At 36.3% G+C, this 25,612-nt stretch overlaps 1 protein-coding gene across 2 annotated transcripts in view; it reads right to left on the bottom strand.

The window, feature by feature from the left end:
* TBX20 (T-box transcription factor 20) overlaps positions 1–25,612 on the bottom strand; it is a 45,723-nt gene that overhangs the window by 4,348 nt on the left and 15,763 nt on the right. For both annotated transcript variants that reach the window (XM_043873436.1, XM_043873437.1), the window contains one exon: positions 19,763–19,839. In XM_043873436.1, coding sequence (XP_043729371.1) covers positions 19,763–19,839 — 77 coding nt within the window. The remainder of the gene's footprint in view (positions 1–19,762; positions 19,840–25,612) is intronic.

The raw sequence follows: 25,612 nt of genomic DNA, 5'->3' as shown, positions 1-25,612 counted from the left end.
CAAATACTCCGTGTTTACTAATAAAACCAGTAAGTGCATAGAGTATATGATAATTGCTGAGTCACTTACTCAAGGTCTTAATTCACTATAATATTAGAGCATGACTGTCTTTCTGGGTAACTTGGGTCATTAAGAAAAAAGTCAATTGAGATGCACAAACTTTAATAAAATGACAGCTATAATATTCAAGCTGGTAAATCTGATTAATCTAATTCAAGCTTTTAATCTAAGCCATGTGTCATACTGTTACTATTTAAAATGAATTTAGGAAAGAATTAGTTATTTTCACATGAGAAAAGAACTTGCTTCAGATACCCTGAAAGACAGCTTCTCTTTGTAAAGTTATAAAGGCTTGACCATCAGTGGGCTGAAATCATGGATGATGTATTTCTAAAGTGTATTCTACTGCCCATCCTAGGCATTTAGACTGTTCTCTCTCAGCATTTAAGTTCAAAAGCAGAGTGTAGTATCTGCCTCTCTAAAAATGCCCTAATATAAAATCATTTAAACCTTTTTCACATACACCCAAGAAAAACTGTTTAAATAATATAATAAATCATGGCTTTGTGAAATATTTTGCTTCTCTATAAGAAGTATATTATATTCATTTTTTCCTTGGAAAATCACTGGTAGCATTACTTATTCTCATCTCTAAGAGGGAGGAAAAAAAGGATTTTATTGAAGTGATTTATTTGTGTCAGGCCTGGAAGTGAACTGAAAGCAATGGCAGTTCTTATATAAAGGATGGCATAATTAAATTATTGCCTTTTAAGTGATTGAAAACAGTGGTGCAAATCAGGGCCATCTCTTCGAAGATGTTACAAAGAATAGACAGCCCATGTTGTTTACTTTATGTCTAATCCCTGTTTCCAGTAGGATGAAAAGTGCAAAGAATTTGTTTAGCCTGGAAGACTATTGTGAGGATTTCTAGACTACTGTGCTCTGGAAAATAAGGGATGACTCATTTAATGAGTTAAGTGATTTAGGTATTACAAGCTAGGACAGTGCCTTGTAATGCTCAGTTCTGTTATATCCCAAAGCAAGAGACAGTAGTTACTTTGGATTTTAATAGATAAATAAACTGGGTAACATTATTGAAGGTTGACTTTTCAATATCTAACACTAACTTATTTTTCCAGGCAAAAAGAATACATCATTATCTTAGGTATCTTTAAGAGCTCTCTTCTGACTAATAGGTAAGCATCAATTCCAAGAATAATATACATGTGAAGGACACAATCATAGCCAGAAGGTGGGCAAGATAATAGGATAACTGCAGTTATAAGTTGATTCTGCAAAAATGCTCCAGAAATACTAGAAGTCATCTGAACTATTTGTTCAAACTCCAGATAAGCAAAACCAACATACTCTCATCAGTATTGTGAGTTGACTGCCCTTCCTCTATCTCTGAAACTTCAGTACAAATTTCTTAATGCTCAAAATGCAAATCTTCCCTTTTCCTTCACACTCTCCTTTGCACCACTGCTGTACCTAATATATTCCTCTTTAAATGCATTTACTAGATGGATGGCAATTATGTGTTTGCATGATCATCTCTACCACTACACTGTTGGCCTCTGATTGAGGGAGAAAACAATGCTTTATCTAGGCAGTGGTTCTCAAACTTTAGTGTTTTATGAACTGTTTGTGTCCCCCAAATTCTTGTTGAAATCTTAATCCCCATTGTGATGATTTTAGGATGTGCATTCTTTAGTAGACAATTAGGTCTTAAGGGTGAAGCCCTCATGATGGGATTAGTACCCTTGTAAGAAGAGAATTTGCTTTAGCTTTCTTTTCCTCAGCCGTGTGAGGACACAGTGAGAAGATAGCTGTCTATGAACCAGAAAGCAGGTCCTCATGAAAAACTGAAATCTGCCAGCTCATTGATCTTAGACTCCCCAACTGTGAGAAATAAATGTCTGTTGTTTAAATCACTCACAGTCTATGGCATTTTTGTTATAGTAGCCCAACCAGACTAAGACAGTGTTCATCAGAATTGCTCAGAGGGCTGGCCAAAACACAGATTTTTGGACCCCACCCTCGAGTTTTTGATTTAGTAAGTCCAAAGTATGATTTCCAGTGTGTTTTCAGGTAACACTGATGCTGCTGATACGGAAGTCACACTTGGAGAACCACCACCCTAGTGTAGTAGTTACTGGAACCTGCTTAGCTCAAATCCTAGTCCTGCCACTTGTTTTGTGTGCCTTTGGGCAAATCATTTCACTTCTCTGTGCCTCAGTTTTGTTATCTGCAACATGAGGATATTAGGTCTTAGAATTATTATTAATTCTAATGGGAGGGAGGTCTGGGAGGGAGGGGACATGGTGTGCCTATGGCTGATTCTTATTGATGTATGACAGAAAACCACAAAATTCTGTAAAGCAATTATCCTTCAATTAAAAAATTTTTTAAAAATCTCACTAGGATTACGTGATACAGGCTTTAGACATTAGTCATCCTTGTTACTCATTTCACTTTTGTTAAGTAGTGCAAGTAATTAATTTTCTGTTCACTGGAAACTTCTCACCAATTATCTTTTGTAATTGTTGTGTTGGTTGTAATTGTTGTGTTGGTTGTAACAGAGATGTGGAGGATTTGGTATATTTAATTAAATCAATACTAGACTGAACTCAAAGAATAAACAAAATAATATGACTTAAAAAAAATATTGAATGAGTTAAACACACAGAGTTTATATTGGCATTTGGCATATAATAAGTGCTCAGTAATGTTTATAGGTAACAAAATTAAGTTACTATTAAGTATCAAAATCATATTCCTAAAGCTGGCTACATAATCATAATCATTTTAAATTAAATTGAGACTTCTAGTTGCTATAACATGCTATTCTTCATTTAAACCATCCTATAATATATATGGGGTCGCACGAGTTGGACACGACTGAAGCGACTTAGCAGCAGCAGCAGCAGCATAATATATATGTCACAGAGAAAATTAAGTAAAAATTAAATGTTATTTCAATTTACATTCTAACTTTCTCTCTTTCTAAATATAGACCTGGAAAAAAGCTGCATTCAGGGATAAAATGTCAGGTTTATTAAAATCAAATCTAATTTATAGGAAACAGAATATTTAAAGTTATCCTTGCTCATCAGTTTTCTCATGTTTATATCATGTCTTACTGAGCCTTTATAAATAACTTCTTGTCACAATATTTTTCTAAAGATTTATGCAGATAATGTTATAAATTACCATTAGATAATATATCAATATTTGTTGCTTCCACAAACTACTTAATAAATGAAAACTTTAGATAATATAATTGGAGATGTATTATAAATCATTAATTTTAATTTGAGAATAGAAATACACACAATGTACTTTGGAAAAACAAAGTAACTCTAATCTTTTTAAAAGCTCTTTCAGATTTTTGTATTTGACTTAATCTTACTAATTTTTCTTTTCAATAGTAATCTGTGTTTCTGGTTTTATATCATTATTAGCAACTTAAGTAAACTGTACCACTGTTGGGGAAAAAATAGTTCCCTAAGTCTAACCTTTGTGACTAGAACAAAGGTCCCAACCAAAGTACAGATTATGCAGCCTCTAAAAATAAACTTTAGTTAATTGTGAGGTAGGGAACAAATATCCTTCTTACAGATAGAAAGACACAAGCAAGAAAAAAAGAATAAATTACGACCATGAATCAACTGTGAATAACTTTGGTACTCTATCAAATTCACTGGTTTGTTTGACACTGTTTTGTAATATAAATGTTTCCTCTTAGAAGCTGTGAATAAATGAGCAACATTTTAAATGCAGGAACATAGATTGCTAGTTAAAAAAGTTTTGTTGTAACTACTTGTCATTCTGTTAAATGTCATCTCTTCTTTTTTGTGGTTATTGTCATCAGACTATTTCAATTTATTACACTAATAGATTTTATTTAAAAGCAGGCCTTAACCTGGCTACCAAACAAAATAACTTTCATTTTATACATACAGTCTCTTACACTAACTCTGTCTTCATTGGAGATGATGAAAAAGAAGTTTCTTTAATAAGAAGCTGTGTAGTCAGATTCCTTATCTGAGTCTGGTCTCTGCTTTCTCCCATTTAATGAAGGTATAGCAGGGAAATGGTGGGCTGGATAGATGATCTCTAAGATCTATTATGGCTCTAACAATTTATGAACCTACAAATATATAAATAGAAGTAAATTTTTTAAAGAGTCATTTTGAGAAAGTCCAGGACTCGTTGCAAAGAACCCTGAGTTCTAACCCCAAGTCTTCTACTGACGAATTGTTTGATCTGGCAGATCACTCTAGGTCCCACTTGCCTCACTGGTATAATGATAGGGAAACTAAAAATAGTTAAAAATCTTTCTGTGGTTCTTTTTGTCTTTAGTGTAGATTCTACTAGAGTGTTTTTGTTTTGTATGTTTTTGTTTTGGTAGTCATACCACCAACCTAATGATACACATTTAAGTTAATGTTTTATTGTATTTTTTATTTTTTGGAATTTAAAAAAGCATAATTTTCTTATATGGTTATTTAATAAATGATTTACATGATTTCAAGACAAATTTAGAGCACATGGCGTATTCAAAGGCAAAAAAAAAAAAAACAAATACACTCTAGTAGAATCTACACTAAGGACAAAAATAGCCATAAAAAGATTTTTAACTATTTCTAGTTGTCACATTGTTGGAGATAACTTGACATACATGTTCTAAGATTGCTATACTTCTACATGCTGTGGGATAAAGCACAGGAGCAGTGACAGAATATTCTCTCATAATTCCTGGTGTCACAGAGCTAGAGGCTCAGCATGAATGAGAAGAGATGTAGGTGTAAGGTCAGAGGGGTTCAGTAAAAACCTTATCATTCTGAGCAGAAGTGGGAAGGATTAGTATGAACTCAAGTAGGATTTTACCTTTAAGGTACATGTAGGTACACATACACACATACCCTTCAAATGAGAACAGAGTCTGTCTGGGGAGAGGAGGATTCTGAGAGGTGGAGACTCACATTTGACTTATTTAAAGTTTGAGCACTGGATTTTTACACATTTAAAATATCATTATTTTTCCATTTTATAATGCAAGTTTGGGAAACATTGGGAAAAGTATTTTCTACTTCCTTAATAATAAACTGGATTATGTTTTAGAAGCTTTTCTAACACTTACTTTCCCAAATGCCTTTTATACTGTTTTCTAAAGGCCCTACAAGTTTCTAGTACTCTGAAAGAGAAAAAAAAATTACAACCTATTTTTCAATTATTCATAATTTATGAGGCACAAGACAGAAGATATATAAAAGTATCATAGATAATTAAAATTTATAGATAATTTTTAAAAGTATGCATCTCCAGGTTGTTACTTTGTCATCCTGCTTTGCTGTCTTTCTTCTGGCTTGAACTACAGGTACTAAAATGATCCTAAGAACATGTCTCAAAAACTACCACTGTAAAGACAGGAAGGATAAAGTATTGGCAGAGATCAGATCTCACCAGCTTTGTCAATTAGCATCACCACATGGGCCTCATAATGAAATTATGAGTTTCTTCATTTTAAATATCATCCTAAGAAGGTAAAATTTCTGGGTAGGAGTTTTCCTCGCTGCCATCATTTCCACAGGCCCTTAAAGCTCTAAGCCTGGGATCAGCAAATTTTCTCTGTAAAGGCCAGATGGGAAACATTTTAAGCTTTGTAGGCCTTAGGATCTCTGTCAGATATACTCAGCTCTGTCTGTCATTGTAGCCCGAAAGCAACCACATATACATAAATTGAAAAACGTGATTGTCCTTTAATAAAAATGTATACACAATCAATTTTAATTTTATATTATTACATGTCACAAAATGTTATTTTTATAACTTTTTCAACCATTTAAAATGTAAAGATCATTCTTATCTTGAGGGCTATACCAAACAGGTGGTAGACAACAAGAGTTTTCCAACCCCTGCTCTAAGCTATTTAACATATTAGAGATGGGCCCCACTTACCCCACACAGCTCTTTATGAAAACTTTACTGCCTCAGAAACTCCACAAGCCAGCTCAGAGCTATGTTAGAACCAACTCTACTTTCTTTTTGGCACCAGAAGTCCTTATTTCCTGTGAACCTCTTCAGCAGATCTGCCAAAAAATAACTGATGCTCCATTGCCTGATATAGATAAAACTATAAACTTTCAGAATATCAAATTTGCAACCCTGTTTCCAAAAGTTTTCTTCTTTTGCTAAACTAATAGAGAGTATTTGAGCTCTGAGCAAAAGGACCTGATTCCCATTGGGCTTGTGTCCAAATTTCATGTGTTTGAAAGTTTTGTTCAATGCCAGGGAGTTTTGAACATATTTTACAGAGACGCTCAGTGTGAATCCTGAACCACTAAGGTGAGATAAGCCTATGTATTTCATTCTCTGCCCCACTGACATGACTGAGAAAACAAGGTGGGGTTCAGGAAATTAAGAGTGCCAGCTGCAAACTGACATTTTAGTCACAGGGAAGGAAGTGGAGGCAGCATCAAACAGCTTGGGTTCATTGCTTGATACGGAGGAGAAGGGTACCTGGGGGCAGTGAGGGTGCAGTGGGGAAGAAATGAAAAGCCCTCTGTCAGAGCTTAACCTAAACCCCACCTTGGACCATCAGAGTTCAATGACAGAGGCAGGTCTTTGAGCAGCTGATGAAAAGCAGATTCTCACTCTGCTGGAGGCTTTGAGGAAGGAATCCCACAGCAGCACTCTCTCAGCTGCACACCGTGGCTTTGGTACACTAAAAGGTGCGGGGCCAGTGACCACCATGGGCTCTGGAAAAAGGCCATGAGGTGGCTTTTTTGGGCATGGAGTGGGAGCTGCTGATTTCTAGCTGCTGAGGCAGACAGGGTAACTTGATCAAAGTTAATGTAAAGTTAAAACTCCCTTTTCCAAGGCTATCTCCTCCTACCTGTAACAACTTCCTAACCCAAACAGAATAATTATATTTCCACATGGACACAGTCACAATAAATTTAAATTATTACCCCTTTTTCAGTCTGCACCTGAAAGATTTTATAGATCCACATGGTTTTATTCACAATTAATCTCAGCTCCTAACACTAAACAGACACTCCATTCTATACATGAGCTAGAGAAAGATAAGTGGACATTACAAAAATACTCTGCAATCCAAAAGAAGAAAACTAATTTTAAAAAACGTAACAAGCAATCTCTTTTGAAACTGCCTTGTTCCAAGAAACAGGGAGAAGTATTTTAAGTCTCTAACTGTACGTTCAAGTTTTTAGTGAGATTTAAGAACACCCTGTATTGATAAAGCAGGAACTTGCAGACATGAAAAGGAAACAGTTTGGAAATGTAAAAGTATACTTGAAAAATGACAATATAGTAATTACCACATTTTAAAAGAACTTAATAAGGAGAGCAAACAGAATACCTGATGCCGTGGAAAACAGACTCAACAAATTAGAAGATTCATATAAGAAATCCTTCCAGTATCAGAGTAAACAGTTAAAAAGATAAAAATTACTAAACAATAGATAAGAAGTAGGGAATTGATGTAACCTATATAAATAGGAATTTTAGTATGTCTGAATAGAGCAGACAGATTAGAAGCCAGAAGAGGAGAAAAAAAATTTTCTTGAGATGAGCAACAACTTGATTTTTCAAATTGAAGGGCTCAATTGTATTGTAAATACAAATGAAAAAAAATTTACAGTTAAACAAATACTGGTACAATTTCCGAATTTCAAAGAAAACTTTCTAAAAGCATATTTTATCAGACAGAAAAAAAAGGCAACTGTCCCACAATGGAAAGACAGTGGTTTAGCATCAGCTTTTACCCTATCTATAGTATTTAAAAACTAGACAACAAGGAAAGGTTGAAGAGTTCTGAGGAGAAAAACTGTGACCCTAGTCAGGTTTATAATAATGGCAACAGATCCTCTCAGATATATAGGAACTAATAAAGAGAATAACCCATATATCCTTCCTCAACCAATTATTCAACATTTATCAACAGCTGAGAAGAGTCTGAACACAATTTCAGTAATGAGTACAACAGAAGTGAACATTAAACAATGAAATGAATAGGACTAGAATTAAATTTAAATCATTTCAGTTGATAGATTTCTGATCCTTACATTAAGAAAAAGAGTTTAAAGAGAAGATGAAGAAGATACATGAATAAGAAGCTGGATTTTAAGTCCCAGATTATTTAAACCAAAACTAGAGGTTGAGGGAGGGGCACTACAAGGAAATAATCACATAATAAATATCTCCAATACTCTGGCCTGGGGAATTCCATGGATTGTACAGTCCATGGGGTCACAAAGAGTCAGACATGACTTTCACTTTCACTTCACTTTCAAATATCTCCTATTTTACAAGAAAAGAAAATGTATAGTTTCATTCCTAACAATAACATAGAAATATCAATTTTACAATTATGTCTTTCAGAATTTAAAAGCATAATTATATTTAAAAGAAATACAATGAATAAGAGAAAGGATTTTGGTTTCAGACAAACCAACCTGGGTGTGAGGCTCAGCTGTCACAAATTACACTATGTGAATCATAAAGTATTAATCTCTTTAAGCTTCAGCCGAATAGGAATAATAATCATTCTTTATTACAGAATTATTTTGAAGTATAACTGAAATAAAATGTGTCAACTATTATAGCCCACTGCCTGTAACACATGGTGACTATGGAATGTTAACCATAATAAAGAGGGGGAAGACTTGATAAATTTACAAAAGACAGGAAGAGAAAATAAAAGGTAAAATGAATAGCTGAACTTAACAAAGAGCAGAAACAGTTAAAAAGAAACAAAACCAAACATATCAGCAGTTGTAACACTTGGGAGATAGACAGAATTTTTCTATTAAAACACAAAGACCTTCAGACAAATTAAAAATACAGGTAGTCTGTATGACATTTTACAAAAATACATATCATTATTTACTCAATAAATATTTGAGTGTTTACTATGTACCAGGCACTATTTGAGGTTCTGGGGATATAGTAGGAAACAAAAGGCAAAGCACTGGACCAATCAGATATTAGGGGCTGCATATTCTAAGCAGAGGGTGAGTATAAAGGCCCTAATTGAGGCTGAGATGGACCTGGCTATGTAAAAAAAAAAAAAAAAAAAACAAGCAAGACAAAGGTAGATGAGTTCAGAAAGATAACTGGGAGGGCTGGGATCAAACTATGGCACCTTCCAGGCCTTGTCTGGACTTTGGGTTTCACAGTGAATGGGAAGATGAGTCACTGGAAAGTTCTAAGCAAGACTGATGTGATTTGACTGACTTTTTTTCTTAAAAGATCATTCTGATTGGTGAACTGAAAGCTGACTTAAGAGCAGTAAGAATGGACATAGAAAAATCAACAGAAAAGTAACATCTAGGAAACATGATAGTGTCCTAGATAAGGGTGGTAGCAGCAGGAAAGGTAAGAAGTAGTTGGACTTCTCTGGGTATGGTTTGAAAAATTAATCAACTGTATGTAGAAGTGAAAGTCGCTCAGTTGTATCTGACTCTTTGCGACCCCATGGATTATACAGTCCATGGAATTCTCCAGACCAGAATACTGGAGTGGGTAACCTTTCCTTTCTCCAGGGGATCTTCCCAACCCAGGGATCAAACCCAGGTCTCCCACATTGCAGGCAGATTCTTTACTGGCTGAGCCACAAGGGAAAGTGAGAGATAAAGGCAAGCCAGGAAGGGTGACTCCCAGTCTTTTGGCTGAGCAATGGGAAGAATGCAGCTGAGAACGGAACTGTAAGAGAAGCACAGATGTAGAAGAGTATGATTGGGCATCCTGTCATAGATGTGTGAAATTTAAGGCACCCTTAAGGGAGAGGGAAAAAGAAAAGAGACAGCCAGAGCTTTGACTCTAGAGAAACCAGAACCAGAGATGTAAATTTGATAGAAGTCAGCATATAATGGCATTTAAAGGCATGAAGCTAACTGCTCAGATCACTCAGGAAGGGGATGTGGACTGAGAAGAGAAGAAATCCAAGGACTAAGGCCTGGACCATATTACTGTTTTACAGATAGAGGACAAGGGGGAGAACCAAGAAGTGGACGGAGAAAGAATGGCCACTGGAGTAGAATAAAAACCAGAGATTGTGAGAGGTCTTGGAAGCAAAGAGGAAAAATGGAAGAATAAATGGCAAAGAGGAAAAAGGGAGAGAATAAATGACAATGTCAAACCCCGGTAACTCTACTTAAGGAGCTTCACTATAAGAAGGAGTAGAAAACTGGGAGAATCAGTAACTCAAAAGACACATGGCATCAAGAGGAGGCTGTTTTTTACTTGATGAAAGAAACGGCAAGATATTTGCTTAATGATGCAAGAGAAGAGGGGTCTCTTGCTGTTAGAACAAAGATTTTTAAAAATTAAAAGGCAAATAAAACCAACAAATGTTAAGGTATAGCAATATAAGGTTAGACAAAGCAGAACTCAAGACAGGCATTAAATGGGATAGAAGTAAACGCACATCTGACTGATAAACTATGGAACAAACCAAAAAAGTAGTTAAAGGTATTCACCCAAAGAATTCCCCAGATGAATTTATGCACAAGATTGTAAAGGGTCACTTCTTTGGATTTAAACTGATCAAGCAATAAAAAGCAGGAAGATATTTCAATTCATTCAGACTAGCAGAAACCTGATACTAAAAACTGACAAGGAAGAAGAAACAAAATGTATCTCTATTATGAAGACTGATACAAAAAGTCTTAAGTGTTAATAAAGTATGGGTAAATTAAATTCAGCAATGTATTACAAGAAAAACAGAATCCAGATAGGATATATTCCAGAAATACAAGGATGGAAGGATGGCTCACCATAGACAGTATGACTAGAATTAATCCTGTTGTTATTTACAAGTAGAAAAATAATTAAAACTGTCTCCATGCATGTTAAAAGAGTGTTTAAAGTCAGTAACATTCAGAATAGCAAAAAGTTCTTAATTTAGGCATGGAAAGGTATTACCTCAGTATGATAAAGAATACCAATCCAAAACCAAAAGCCAATGAAAACCATATATAATGATAAAATACTAGAGGCATTACTAAATAAGTCAAGAACAAGAGAAAAATGCTAACTATCACAATTACATTTTAATAGTGTTCTGGAAATTTTAGTCAATGTAATATAACAAAAAAAGACATTGTAAAAAGCATGACTATTAGAAAGAAAAAGATAAAATTGTCATTTTTGCAGTTGATATGGAGAGCTAAGTGGAAAACTCAAGAGACTAAGAAAAATTATTAAAACTAATGTTTTTTTAAGTTCAGTAAAATGGCAGGATGCCAATGACATATAGGAATCAATAACTTTTTATAGACTAGACAGATTTCTAATTAAAAATTCTATTTTCAAAAGTAAGCCACCCCCATGGCTGATTCATGTCAATGTATGGCAAAAAACCACTACAATATTATAAAGTAATTAGCCTGCAACTAATAAAAATAAATGAGAAAAAAAAAAAGTAAGCCACCCCTAAAATAACCTTCTAGTACACACAAGACAAAAGAAAGCTATCATGAGCCATATATGTAATTTTAAATAGTCTGTCAAAACTTTAAAAAGCAGATGAGATTAATTTTAGTAATTATTTAACCCAATATACCTGCAAAATATTATTTCAGCATGTTACCAATATCCTAAAACTTGTTGAGATATTTTCAGCCTTGTTTCACACTAAATCCTGAAAATCAGTGTCTGTTTTGTGTTTTTGTTTTTTGGGTACTTACAGTACTTCTCAATATGGAATAGCCACATTTCTTCACTAACCATCTATGGCCATTGGCTATTAAATTGGACAATGTAATTCTAATAAACCTAGCTATGTGCCTGAAAAAAATGTGTAGGACTTACAGACTTGAAAATACCCTAACTTCTAAAGAACATAAGAAGTTTCAGTAAAAAGACAAACATATGATGTATTCTTAGACGTCTCAGTACTGTAAAGACATCATTTTTTCTCCCCCAAATTATTATACAAGTTCAACACAAGCCCAGCCAAAATTCCAATGACTTTTTCTTTTAGAAAACTGGACAAAATGATTCCAAACACTGGAAGTATAAATGTCAAACAGTATCAAGAAAACTTGAAAATGACAAGTAAAAAGATCTGGAGTTTGTCATATCAGATACCTGACTCCTCTTTTTTCCTGTTGCCTGGTAATGTTTATTCTACTTTCTCTGTCAGTATTCAGTACTATATATTTTCTAACATATTCCTTTCCCACTTACTCTATTTGTACAAAACAAAAACAAAAACCCTAACAGAAGAAACTTAATTTTGAACATTTAAATATCTTCATAGTCATTTCTCCTTTCTCAGAAGTAATACCATGCTTTCACTTACTATCTTTCTTTCACTTAGAAAGTGTCCCTTCACTCCCCCAAAAAGAAAACAACTGACAGACTATCTGTAAGTTATATTTACTGTATGGCACTAGCAGATAATTCTCTCCCTGAACTAAATAGCTATAAATCAGATATTGAGAAACACTTTTGGACTTTTGATTTGCTTCTTAGCTGTCCATTTGTAGGTATATGTACAAAGCATCTAATGAAAATACCTTCTACTTTTGTTAATGGCACTAGTTTTCCTTTACAAATGAGGGTGATGTTGTCCTTGGGAGTAAGGCTACACGTGAAGAATGTGAGACATTAGGTATCTGAATAGAACCTCATAAAATGAGAGTGAGAAAATCAGAATGGCTTTTAGAGTATTTACAAAGCTTGTGCAGATGTAGAAGGAATAATACTGTGAGTTTAGAGGTATAAGGCATACAGATTCAGTCCTAAAGGCATTTTTGTTTGGGTATCCCATACAGGAGCTGTAAATCTGGGACAGGAAACTTGAAATCATTAAGGTCACGTATTTATAACACCATATTCAATTAGGTTAGAAAAGTGCAATTTCTGTCATCATGTCATAAAAAGATGTGTTTTTCTCTCAGATCTCTTATTTTACAAACGCTCTCTATATTGTTACAAATAGGACTGTTTTCCATCAGTTACAAGGGGCAATTCAATTACTAGATGGTTTAGTGCAGTAACTGACTCCAGACTAATTTAATTTCTTTAGGTCTCCAAAGATCAATTGATCTGATTTGTTCCATCCCCAAAGGCTGTTTAGGAAAAATTCAGACTTAAATACCTGGAAATGAAATCCAAAACCTTGGCCAATTTCACACTACTTAGGTCATCTTGCAAACTTGGAGCTAGTCTCATAAGATGCTCTTTTAGCCCTCAGATGACTGAAAGCTTCTAAGTTTCATGTACATGTGAGTGTTCCCGACATCAGGATGTTTACTCAGTTAAGTGGAAAATGTGGCTGCATGCATTATCAAGTCCGTTACTCTAAATGGCAGTCAGTCTGGGTCCTTGTCTCTCATACATGTAAGTAAAACAAAATGGGCTATTTTTATTCTAGAAGTATTTTATTAAGATTATTGAAAATAACTTGGATGGGGTAAAACTATGCTCATCTCAGTTCAGTTCAGTTCAGTCGTTCAGTCATGTCTGACTCTTTGCAACACCATGGACTGCAGTATGCCAGGCTTACCTGTCTATCACCAACTCTCAGAATTTACTCAAACTCATGTCCATTGAGTTGGTAATGCCATCCAACCATCTCATCCTCTGTCATCCCCTTCTCCTCCCACATTCATCATTCCAGGCATCAGGATCTTTTCAAATGAGTCAAGTTTTCACATCAGGTGGCCAAAGTTTTGGAGTTTCAGCTTCAGTATCAGTCCTTCCAATGAGTATTCAAGACTGATTTCCTTTAGGATGGACTGGTTGGATCTCCTTGCAGTCCAAGGGACTCTCAAGAGTCTTCTCCAACACCACAGTTCAAAAGCATCAATTTTTCGGTGCTCAGCTTTCTTCACCGTCCAACTCTCACATCCATACATGACCACTGGAAAAACCAAACCTTTGACTAGACAGACCTTGGTTGGCAAAGTAATGTTTCTGCTTTTTAATATGTTGTCTAGGTTGGTCATAACTTTTCTTCCAAGAAGCAAGTGTCTTTTAATTTCATGGCTGCAAACACCATCTGCAGTGATTTTGGAGCCCAAAAAATATAAAGTCTTGTCACTGTTTCCATTGTTTCCCCATCTATTTGCCATGAAGTGATGGGACGAGATGCCATGATCTTTGTTTTCTGAATGTTGAGCTTTAACCCAATTTTTTCACTCTCCTTTCACTTTCATCAAGAGGCTCTTTAGTTCTTCTTTGCTTTCTGGCATAAGGGTGGTATCATCTGCACATCTGAGGTTATTGACATTTCTCCGGGCAATCTTGATTCCAGTTTGTGCTTCATCCAGTCCAGTATTTCTCGTGATGTCCTCTGCATATAAGTTAAATAAGCAGGGTGACAATATACAGCCTTGACATACTTCTTTCCCAATTTGGAATCAGTCTGTTGTTCCATGTCCAGTTCTAACTGTTGCTTCTTGACCTGCATACAGATTTCTCAGGAGGCAGGTCAGCTGGTCTGGTATTCCCATCTCTTTCTGAATTTTCCACAGTTTATTGTGATCCACACAGTCAAAGGCTTTGGTATAGTCAATAAAGCAGAAGTAGATGTTTTTCTGGAACTCTCTCGCTTTTTCAATGATCCAATGGATGTTGGCCATTTAATCTCTGGTTCCTCTGCCCTCTCTAAATCTAGCTTGAACATCTGGAATTTCATGGTTCACATACTGTTGAAGCCTGGCTTGGAGAATTTTAAGCATTACTTTCCTAGCGTGTGAGATGAGTGCAATTGTGCGGTAGTTTGAGCATTCTTTGGCATTGCCTTTCTTTGGGATTGGAATGAAAACTGACCTTTTCCAGTCCTGTGGCCACTGTTGAGTTTTCCAAATTTGCTGGCATACCCAGTGCAGCACTTTCACAGCATCATCTTTTAGGATTTGAAATAGCTCAACTGGAATTCCATCACCTCCACTAGCTTTGTTCATAGTGATGCTTCCTAAGGCCCACTTGACTTTGCATTCCAGGATGTCTGGCTCTAGGTGAGTGATCACACCATTGTGATTATCTGGGTCATGAAGATCTTTTTTGCATAGTCTTCTGTGTATTCTTACCACCTCTTCTTAATATCTTCTGCTTCTGTTAGGTTCAAACCATTTCTGTCCTTTATTGTGCCCATTTTGGCATGAAATATTCCATTGGTGTCTCTAATTTTCTTGAAGAGATCTCTAGTCTTTCCCATTCTATTGTTTTCCTCTATTTCTTTGCACTGATGACTGAGGAAGGCTTTCTTATCTCTAGTTGATATTCTTTGGAACTCTGCATTCAAATGGGGATATCTTTCCTTTTCTTCTTTGCCTTTTGCTTCTCTTCTTTTCACAGCTATTTGTAAGACCTCCTCAGACAACCCTTTTATCTTTTTGCATTTCTTTTTCTCTGGGATGATCTTGATCACTGCCTCACAGTGTCACAAACCTCCATCCATAATTCTTCAGGCACTCTATCAGAGTCAGTCCCTTGAATCTATTTCTCACTTCCACTGTATAATTGTAAGGGATTTGATTTAGGTCATACCTGAATGGCCTAGTGGTTTTCCCTACTTTCTTCAATTTAAGTCTGAATTTGGCAATAAGGTGTTCATGAGCTGAGTCAAAGTCAGCTCTGTTTTGCTTTTGCTGACTGTATAGAGTTTTTCCATCTTTGCCTGCAAAAAATATAATCAGTCTGATTTTGGTATTGACCATCTGGTCATTTCCATGTGTAGAGTCTTCCCTTGTGTTGTTGGAGAGGGTTTTGCTATGACCAGTGCGTTCTCTTGGCAAAACTCTATTAGCCTTTGCCCTGCTTCATTTTGTACTTCAAGGCCAAATTTGCCTGTTATTCCAGGTATTTCTTGACTCCCTACTTTTGCATTCCAGTCCCTTATAATGAAAAGGACACCTTTTGGGGGGTGTTAATTCTTGAAGGTCTTGTAGGTCTTCATAGAACCATTCAACTTCTTCAGCATTACTAGTCGGGTTATAGACTTGGATTCCTGTGATATTGAATGATTTGCCTTGGAAATGAACAGAGACCATCCTGTTGTTTTTGAGATTGCATCCAAGTATTGCATTTTGGACTCTTTTGTTGACTATGATGGCTACTCCATTTCTTCTAAGGGATTCTTGCCCATAGTAGTAGATATAATGGTCATCTGAGTTAAATTCACCCGTTCCAGTCCATTTTAGTCTGCTGACTCCTAAAATGTCAATGTTCACTCTTGCCATCTCCTGTTTGACCACTTCCAATTTGCCTTGATTCATGGACCTAACATTCCAGGTTCCTATGCAATATTGCTCATAGGAACAATAGCATCGGACTTTACTTCCATCACTAGTCACATCCACAACTGGATGTTGTTTTTGCTCTGGCTCCATCTCTTCATTCTTTCTGGAGTTATTTCTCCACTGATCTCCAGTAGCATATTGGGCACCTACTGACCTGGGGAGTTCATCTTTCAGTGTCCTATCTTTTTGCCTTTTCATACTGTTCTCAAGGCAAGAATACTAAAGTGGTTTGCCATTCCCTTCTCCAGTGGACCACGTTTTATCAAGACTGTCCACCATGACCCATCCATCTTGGAAGGCCCTACATGTCATGGCTCATAGTTTCACTGAGTTAGACAAGGCTGTAGTCCCTGTGATCAGATTGGTTAGTTTTCTATGATTGTAGCTTTCAGTCTGTCTGCCCTCTGATGTATAAGGATAAGAGGCTTATGGAAGCTTCCTGATGGGAGATACTGTGGGGGAAACTGGGTCTCATTCTGATGGGCGGGGCCATGCTCAGTTCAGTTCAGTTCAGTCGCTCAGTCATGTCTGACTCTTTCTGACCCCATGAATCGCAGCATGCCAGGCCTCCCTGTCCATCACCAATTCCCGGAGTTTATTCAAACTCACATCCATCGAGTGGGTGATGCCATCTAGCTATCTCATCCTCTAAACCTTTAATCCGATCTTCTGTTGATGGGCTGGGCTGTGTTCCCTTCCTTGTTATCTGACCTGAGGCCAAACTGTGGTTGGAGGTAATGAAGATGATACTTTGACAGCAAAGGTCATCTAGTCAAGGCTATGGTTTTTCCAGTGGTCATGTATGGATGTGAGAGCTGGACTGTGAAGAAAGCTGAGCGCTGAAAAATTAATGCTTTTGAACTGCAGTGTTGGAGAAGACTCTTGAGAGTCCCTTGGACTGCAAGGAGATCCAACCAGTCCATCCCAAAGGAGATCAGTCCTGGGTGTTCATTGGAAGGACTGATGCTGAAGCTGAAACTCCAATACTTTGGCCACCTCATGCGAAAAGATGACTCATTGGAAAAGACCCTGATGCAGGGAAAGATTGGGGGCAGGAGGAGAAGGGGACGACAGAGGATGAGATGGCTGGATGGCATCACCGACTCAATGGACATGAGTTTGAGTAAGCTCCGGGAGTTGGTGATGGATAGGGAGGCCTGGCGTGCTGCGATTCATGGGGTCGCAAAGAGTTGGACACGACTGAGCGACTGAACTGAACTGAGTGAAGATAATGGTGACCTCCTTCAAAAGTTCCCATGCAGGCACTGCTACAGGCAATGCCCCCAACCCTGCAGCAGGCCACTGCCGACCCACTGCCAGATGCTCATCTAGTAAAATACAATTATTTTACATTTTCAGATTTTGAAAGTGCTTTCATAAATGTCATCTTACATGGTCCTCATAATAAAGTGAGCAGCGTTATGTTCTCCATTTTCTACATGAGGAAACAGACTCAGGGTAACTTCTGAGGATCACTTAGAAGTGATCTTACTTAACTTACTTACTTAAGATCTTATTTAAGTGATCTACTTCTCTAGGTAACTTCTCTAGGATCACTCAGCCAGGAAAAGGCAGAGCAGGGACTCTAACCCATGGCTTTGTCTTCATATACCATGCTCAACCCCTGACCTGAAACAGAAGATATGAGGCACACTATAAAAACACATCTCTACTGTCCCACTGAACCACTCTTCATTTTTGCCTGATACCTGATAAGAAAAGAGAAAAAATTCACTTATTATAATCCCACTTGCATAAATCTGGTGTGAATCAGTGCCTTTGACACTCTAGAAACAGGAGATGAGAAAGATCACACCTAAATGGAAGTAGCCTTTTTAAAACACCTCCTGGTGGCTCAGATGGTAAAGTATCTGCCGACAATGTGGGAGACCCAGGTTTGATCCCTGGGTTGGGAAGATTCCCTTGGAGACGGAAATGGCAACCCACTCCAGTACTCTTGTCTGGAAAATCCCATGGGCGGAGGAGCCTGGTAGGCTACAGTTCACGGGGTCACAAAATGTCTTTGTAAATGTGGACTCCTTTGTCACCCACGCTGCTAATACCACTTTCTCACTGATTTGGATGTTATGGCCTATTTGCATGCCTATATTCTACCTAATCGAAGAGTTACCTTCTTGCCATCCATTTTGCAAGGGATTTTCAACCACAAGCTCAAGTTCCCTTCCCTGATCTCAGTACCCCCAATCACTTGTCAGGCTCTTCAACTAATTAATCTTTTCTACTCAAATGCCTGCCCAACTTTCAGTCTCTCCTGCTGGATTCTTTGTCTCCCCACTGAGCTTCTATATCTTTCCCCGCAAAATCAAAACCACACCTTTATGCTCTGGCATTGGGAAGGATGATGGAAGGATCAGATATTGCTAAAATTTATAATCCTTTAATTTGAGTTGCCAGGACAGGAAAGAGAAGTGCTGAGGTCAGGACATGTGACCATGTGGTAGATAATGAAGTGTGTCAGAACCATGTAGCAGTTGGTGGGGAAATCACATAAAGATCTGGAGATAAAATAAACCAGAGGGCTGGTAGTTAGGGTACTCCACCTGTCTATAAAGATACCAGGACATATAAGAGATTAAATACAGAGGATGAATAAAATCTGATGATTTAATGTATAAAATGGCGGCTGTTTTATAATTTAAATTTGCAAAGACAGTAGAATTTAAGTGTGTTCACCAAAAATAAAACAGTAAGTACAGAAAGTTGCATAGTACGCTTAGGAGTACAAATAATCAGTTAGGTTGAAAAAAAATCTTTTCTTTGAAAAAAACATTTTTGACATTCATATTGGTTAACTGTGCATCTCAGTATAGTCATTACTCATCACACATCACATCACATTACTCATCACAGTCTCACACTGTGTGAACCATTTTAATTAAAAATTAGGGTCAACTACAGGCACATGATTGTCACTTGCCTTAAAGGTCCTGTTATCCAATAGCTTTCCTATTAAACACAAGCATTCTACACTGTAGATAAAATATGCACCTGGATTTAAACTGCCTCTTTTTCCTTCAAAATTCCAAACTACCTTTATACTCTTTATGTTAGCAAATATATCCACTTCAGAAAGCAAAGGCTATTAAGATTCTATTTTCTCTGTGGATTGCCACTTAAGACATGAAGCTTAATATCATCAAGAGGACTGAGTCTTTGATAACAAACAAGCCCTATTTTTTGCAGTTGAATTAATGTCCTGTTCAAAGAAACCACTGCACTCAGAAATGGAGCATAGAATAGATCCAGCTGCAGTGGCTGTCAGAACTTCAGCAGTTGCATATCTGTAGGGTTTATAACCGGAAATGAAGGTCAGGCAGAGAACCGGAGACTATACAGAGTATTGGAGACTATATACAGTAAAATTATGTCTCTTTGGTGTTGCAAGGAGTGTGCTCTTACAAACTAGTGCTTTTCTTTATCTTATCTGGGCAAAAAAGTAAACAGAAAATTCTCATTACCTCTCAATGTCCGTGAGCCTGGAGGAGTCCCGGAATCCTTTGGCAAAAGGGTTACTATCTATTTTCAGCTTGGTTATCTGGAAAGGGAAGATGGGTAACAAAACAGTGTCATGTCTGTGGTCAAGGAAACAAAATCAGAAATAAAAAGTTTGTTCATTTTCCATCATAGCACCCCAAGAATGTCTAAGAATATCTTAATGTCACTCAGTATTGTGATAAAGGTTGAAATTGCTAAAGAAATTCACAAATTTGGGTGAATTGGTCAGAGAAGGCATCAAGGAAAAGGAAGTATTTGAGGACAGAGTATCTGTTCCTAAAACAGGCTGGAAGTCAATAAATAGAGACAGTTAGAAATGGGGGCCTTTTATGAACAGTGTGCCTGATGTGAGAAGTATTTAAGAGTAGTGAAAGGTTAGGGTGGACTAGGGAATGAGGAAACTGTCCAGAATTGGACAATACCTGCCAGCATGGGTGGGTAACGGGGAATGAAAACAAGAATGTTGCCTCATGCCGACTTGACAGCCTCATTTGTTAATACCATGGGCACCAATATATACCATAATATACCCCAGTAATAGCTTCATGTTCAACACTGTACTGAAAAACATGATATAAATACATGATATAAAGTTTTCAGCATATAAATTTACCCCATTCCCTTTCCATCTGACTAAATTAGAATCAAATTAATGGGTCTCCTGTTACCCTCCCATAGAATGTTACAGACTCTACGCTTATTTGGAAAAAAGTATTTGAAAAAATAGTCTTATTTCCTAATAAGAATCATAGTCTGAAGTATTAAGTGTCTATGCTATGCTAGCCATAATTCCCACAGTACACAATATTAACATAGAAAGATTCATTAAAACATATGCACTTCATGTTTCAGGGAAAATATATTAGGTACAAAAAAATAAGTAAATAAAGGAAACACTAATTAAAAGATATTTGACTTGCAAAATTCCTGAGTATCAGAGCTAAAAGGCATGGAGGAGAATGTAGGACACAACTAGTTAGTATCTGAGTTAGAACCACAGACACCTTTAAAGAGAGTCATAGCTCATTTGTGTCCAAAAGAGAGCCCACATTCATCTTTGGAGAGAGGGAGAAACACACACAGCAATAGTCTTAACTGAAAAAAAGTTAGAGGTTGAGGGAGGCATGCCTTCTTCTTTCAAAGTAAATAGTAAACACAATTAAAAACAGAATAACAATTAACAACAGTTTGAAATATTGTTTTGCCAATACTTTTCCTTTGATCAGAATGTATCTACTGTTCACTTTAAACCATTAACACCTAGAGAATTGCTTTATTCATTACAAAAGAAAATCATTGTTTTTCTTTCTCAAGTTTTCTCAGTCTGTGCTAAGCAATGTGCAAAGTACAAAAAGCTCACTCAGAATAGAACTTCCCACACTGTCCTGGCCAGAGAGATGCTACTTCTCTAGCATTAATGTTGGCAAGTTGTAAGATTGATTCTTTGATATTAGTTTTTTTTCTTATAAAAGTTATTTATTTATTCTTATTTTCTAGCATATTTTATTTATTTAAATTTATTTTTAAGGACACCTGGCAGTACCTCAGAAATTCTTATTTTTAGCCTATGATATTTACTCTGGAGCAGTCAAAAATAAAATTGCTAATTTCCTTTTTAGCTTAGTTAAAGGAAAATGGTAAACAGTGAAGAAAATAACCTAGATAAGTAAGAAACCTGTTCTTAATGGACGGCAACAGGACTTTAAGTGTGCATAGAAAGAAATATACAGGAACTGCTGAGGTTGTCCCTAATGTATGGCCATCAATAGTTTGTAGAGAACCTCTCTCACACTCAGCCACCTCTTTAGTTAAGGGTATGGATTTCTAAAGGGTGAAGTCTATTTTAACCATTCTTTTCAGACTAGGATTTAGTACTGAAGGTCAATTTTCAGGGCAAAGGCAAAATATTTTGTTTGAAATAAATTATAAACATCTTATAAAGTCCAAACAATCAATATATTCTAGGATTATAAATTATCAACAAGATTTTTGAATCCTCAAAGACAGGATTTTTTTCGTCTCTTTCTACTGAATAATTATAAATGAAATATTTCAGATTTCCAAATTGCTTTATAGTTCATGAAAACACTTTCACAATAATTCATCAACAAAACTGAGAACATGCAGTCCCTAAAATTCCACGGAGCAGGCAGAGGGATACACAGCTGACCAGAACTGGAAGTCATTTAAGTGTTACTAAAAAGGATGGCACCACATCCACTGCAGTGTTACTGACATTAAGGGTGAACCAAACCCAGAAATTTTCAAACTGAAACTGTGAGGTAGATGAATAAAGTTAAGGCTCCTTTCAAGTTTAGTTCCTACAAGCTCATTTGTAAGATTAAAAAGTGAATGGATTTGCCAGTGGATAAAATTTTCTGAAGACAGAAGCAAATAATATCTGGTGGAGAAACAATTTTGAACAGAGTCCTTTTGCAACCATCTCAGGAATTCCCTGGCAGTCCAGTGGGTAGGATTCAGTGCTTTCACTGCCAGGCCCTGGGTTCAGTCCACGGTCAGGGAACTAAGATCCTGCAAGCCGTGCAGTGCAGCAATAAAAAAATGAAATACAATTTTTAAAAATGTGAACCACATCAAGCTTTCTTTGAGTCTTCATAAACTAAAAGAATATAAAATATTATCCGTATAATAACTAAAGACCGTCTACCCACTTTGTCCCTGAAAAGGATTTTGAGAATTGTATTTGTTGTTATTTGTATTTCCAAAAGATAAAGACTATTAGCTTAGAATGTGATGATTGTGGAGTTTCTGTAGAGAGTAAATACTTTCAGTGTGTGTTGTCAGCTAATGTGTCACAGTATCTAGTATTACCACCATAACTTTGAATGAGGAAGTAAATAAAATTCAACACAGGTTTTCAGATTTCTTTGGAACTTTCTTTCATTTATTAGAATCTTTCTCTTTCTAGTATCTTTATAGTCCTTCTTTCATCATCCCCAAGAGTACCAGTGGTAACTTTTCTACTTTATAGTTTGATACAATTTCAAACTGTAACTTCAAGAATAGTATATACAGCTAGATTTACCAATTGGTTCACACACTTTAGTGTGCTAGTTAGAAAAGGAGCTCAGGACATTAACCCAGTATTTACTTTCTCTATGGGCCATGTTACCTAATTCCTGTTATCTAATAATTACTTTTGAAAGTTAGAGGATAAAAGCTGAATAGATCTTTTACTACAGTTGTTTGGGGGCCCTGAACTAACCACTGCAGTCTTGAACAGGCTTTATGAAGTACTGATTAGCAACACAGGAACTGTGGGTTAAACTTCTTAATGAGCTCACTGTGGTATCGCTAGACTCAGTCTATCAGGCTGCCAACAATAAGTTCCTGAGAAATGTTTGTTGAACTTTGCTTCAAAAACAAGCAGTCAGAAATATGATTTCATGTTTACCAGTTATAGACTAAGCGAAATTCTTTTTAAGTTTATATAAAAAGCATTTCATTTTGTTTTCTATTTTCAGAAAAAGAAATTTTTAAATAGCAAAGTTTTAACATTCTAGTTAATCATACATTTTTAAAAGTTTAGGCACAGATTTTATCCCATAGATATTTAAATAAAAACCAGTAGCTAACAGAAATACATTTTTGCAGATATAGTTTTACATCCTTTTATGAAATTTGGGAGAACTGAAAAAGTGATACATTTGAGAACTGATGAAAGAAAGGATCTGAGTTATATACAGTGATTTCAGTTGGACATCATTTTCGTAATATAAAACGCCTGCAGCTTTTAACACCATTGAACAATGTCACCCATGTCAAAGGTAAAACTAAAAGAAGGATCCCAAAATAGTCAATTACTAAACATAATATGTGTAGAACCCCATGTGAAACTACTGAAATGTCTTTATGAGTCAACAACAAATTTTAAAAACGCAGTGTTTTTCATTTTGTGAGGAAAAACAATTAGCAAGTAAGGACAGTAGTATGTGCTTAAGAAATCCTGCAGTTTCAAGTGTATCTACACACATGCAAATCACAGACTGAACGTGAAAAGTGAAAGTGTCAGTCACTCAGTGTATCTGACTTTTTGTGACCCCATGAACTGTAACTCGCCAGGCTCCTCCGTCCATAGAGTTCTCCAGGCAAGAATACTGGAGTGTAAAACAAACAAACAAAAAAAGAATACTGGAGTGGGTTGCCGTTCCCTTCTCCGGGTATCTTCCCGACCCAGGGATCGAACCTGGGCCTCCTGCATTGCAGATAGATACTTTACCATTTGGGCCACCAGGGAAGCCCATTCCAGAAAAAATATACCCCCCCCCCTTTTTTTTTTTCATGTATCATCTTGAAAATATGGATCATAATGCATTTCCTAACCACAAAATTCACTTTTTCGACATCTCCTTTATCTATAGATAAGTGTATGCATAAATAGAGGGCAGAATTTTACACTGCCAGCTGCACCAAACAGAAAGGGACTTTTTCCAATAGTTATTATTCCATGTGGTATCACTGGGCTCTGAGGAGAGCTGAGGTTCCCAACCACACGGTGAAATTGGCCCTCAGAGACCATTTCTCCAATTATCAGGAAAAGATCTGTCCAAAGGCATTTAAAAATGAAACCTGACCTACACTTCAACTCTACAGCAATGGCCTGCCTGCTCAAAAACAATGTATGACCTTTAAATCTTAAATTATAAAATAGTTTGTTGAGAGTGTAATGTATTTAGCTTTAAACTAATAATGTAAAGAAATGCAATCATTTCCTCACAAAAACCAGAGGAAAAAAATAGGAAAAAAAGTGCCTTTATCATTTCTCACAAATAAAACTACCAGATACAATAAATGAGAAGCTTTCTCACAAATTCTATTGGAAACTTTGATTTTGCTGTTAATATATATGAAAGTAATGTCTACCCAAAGTTTAAGAGATATAAATATGATCTTAAGTGTGAAATTTTAAATCTTTTCTTTATTTTGTTATTTAGCCATGAAAAACTTACTTTATATTATACTTAGTACATATTTAATTTGTTTAATTCCTATATATTTATTTTATGTTTATTATAGGCAAATCAGTAGACAAGCATGATATAGCAGTGTTTATTTCTATGCTTCTACCTTTAAAGCCATAACCCCTAGCACAATGCCAGTGTAGGGGGGGTGGGATGTACACATACATACACACACACACACACACACACACATGTGTGTGTGTGCACGCACACGGCATTGTGCTAGGGATTATGGCTTTAAAGGTAGAAGCATAGAAATAAACTCAGACCTGGCAGGATCTATTGAGAAAATCAGTTCTGAATTTAGTCATTTTTATTGTGGATTATTTGGCAATGAGATGATATACTAATCATATTAATCACTACACTTAATGATGCAGTGAAAGCTAGATAGGCACTGGTCGGTGGATTTTTGAGTCCACTTATAATCTTAGCTAGAAATAAACACTTCTCAAGAGGGGTGACTAGTATTGGGATATGTGGTTATTAGAATCTTAACCTGTTTTAACTAAGTATTTTCAAATCCAGTTTCCCAGCCTTGACACTGTCAGTGGTCACTTTCTTAATCTTGCAATCTAGCATGATGCTTTCAAAAAGTAGGAATTAACACCCAAAAGGAATTGTCCCACTTCCCAGATTTGTGACCTTGGGGTAGTGTATTAACCATTCTGAACCTCAGTTTCTTCATCCACAAAATCAAGCTCATAGGGCCTTATTCAGGGGATTAGTATCAGAATTAAGTGAGATATTGATTAAAAATATATAGAGATTTTTTTTTTCTAAGTTAAAAGTAACATCCAAACCATGAACCTTTGGTGAATACTAGTTTAG

The sequence above is a fragment of the Cervus elaphus genome, chromosome 18 (assembly GCF_910594005.1).
Source record: "Cervus elaphus chromosome 18, mCerEla1.1, whole genome shotgun sequence".
In the NCBI taxonomy this organism is placed as follows: Eukaryota; Metazoa; Chordata; class Mammalia; order Artiodactyla; family Cervidae; genus Cervus; species Cervus elaphus.
This window is presented reverse-complemented; position numbering and strand designations above follow the sequence as displayed.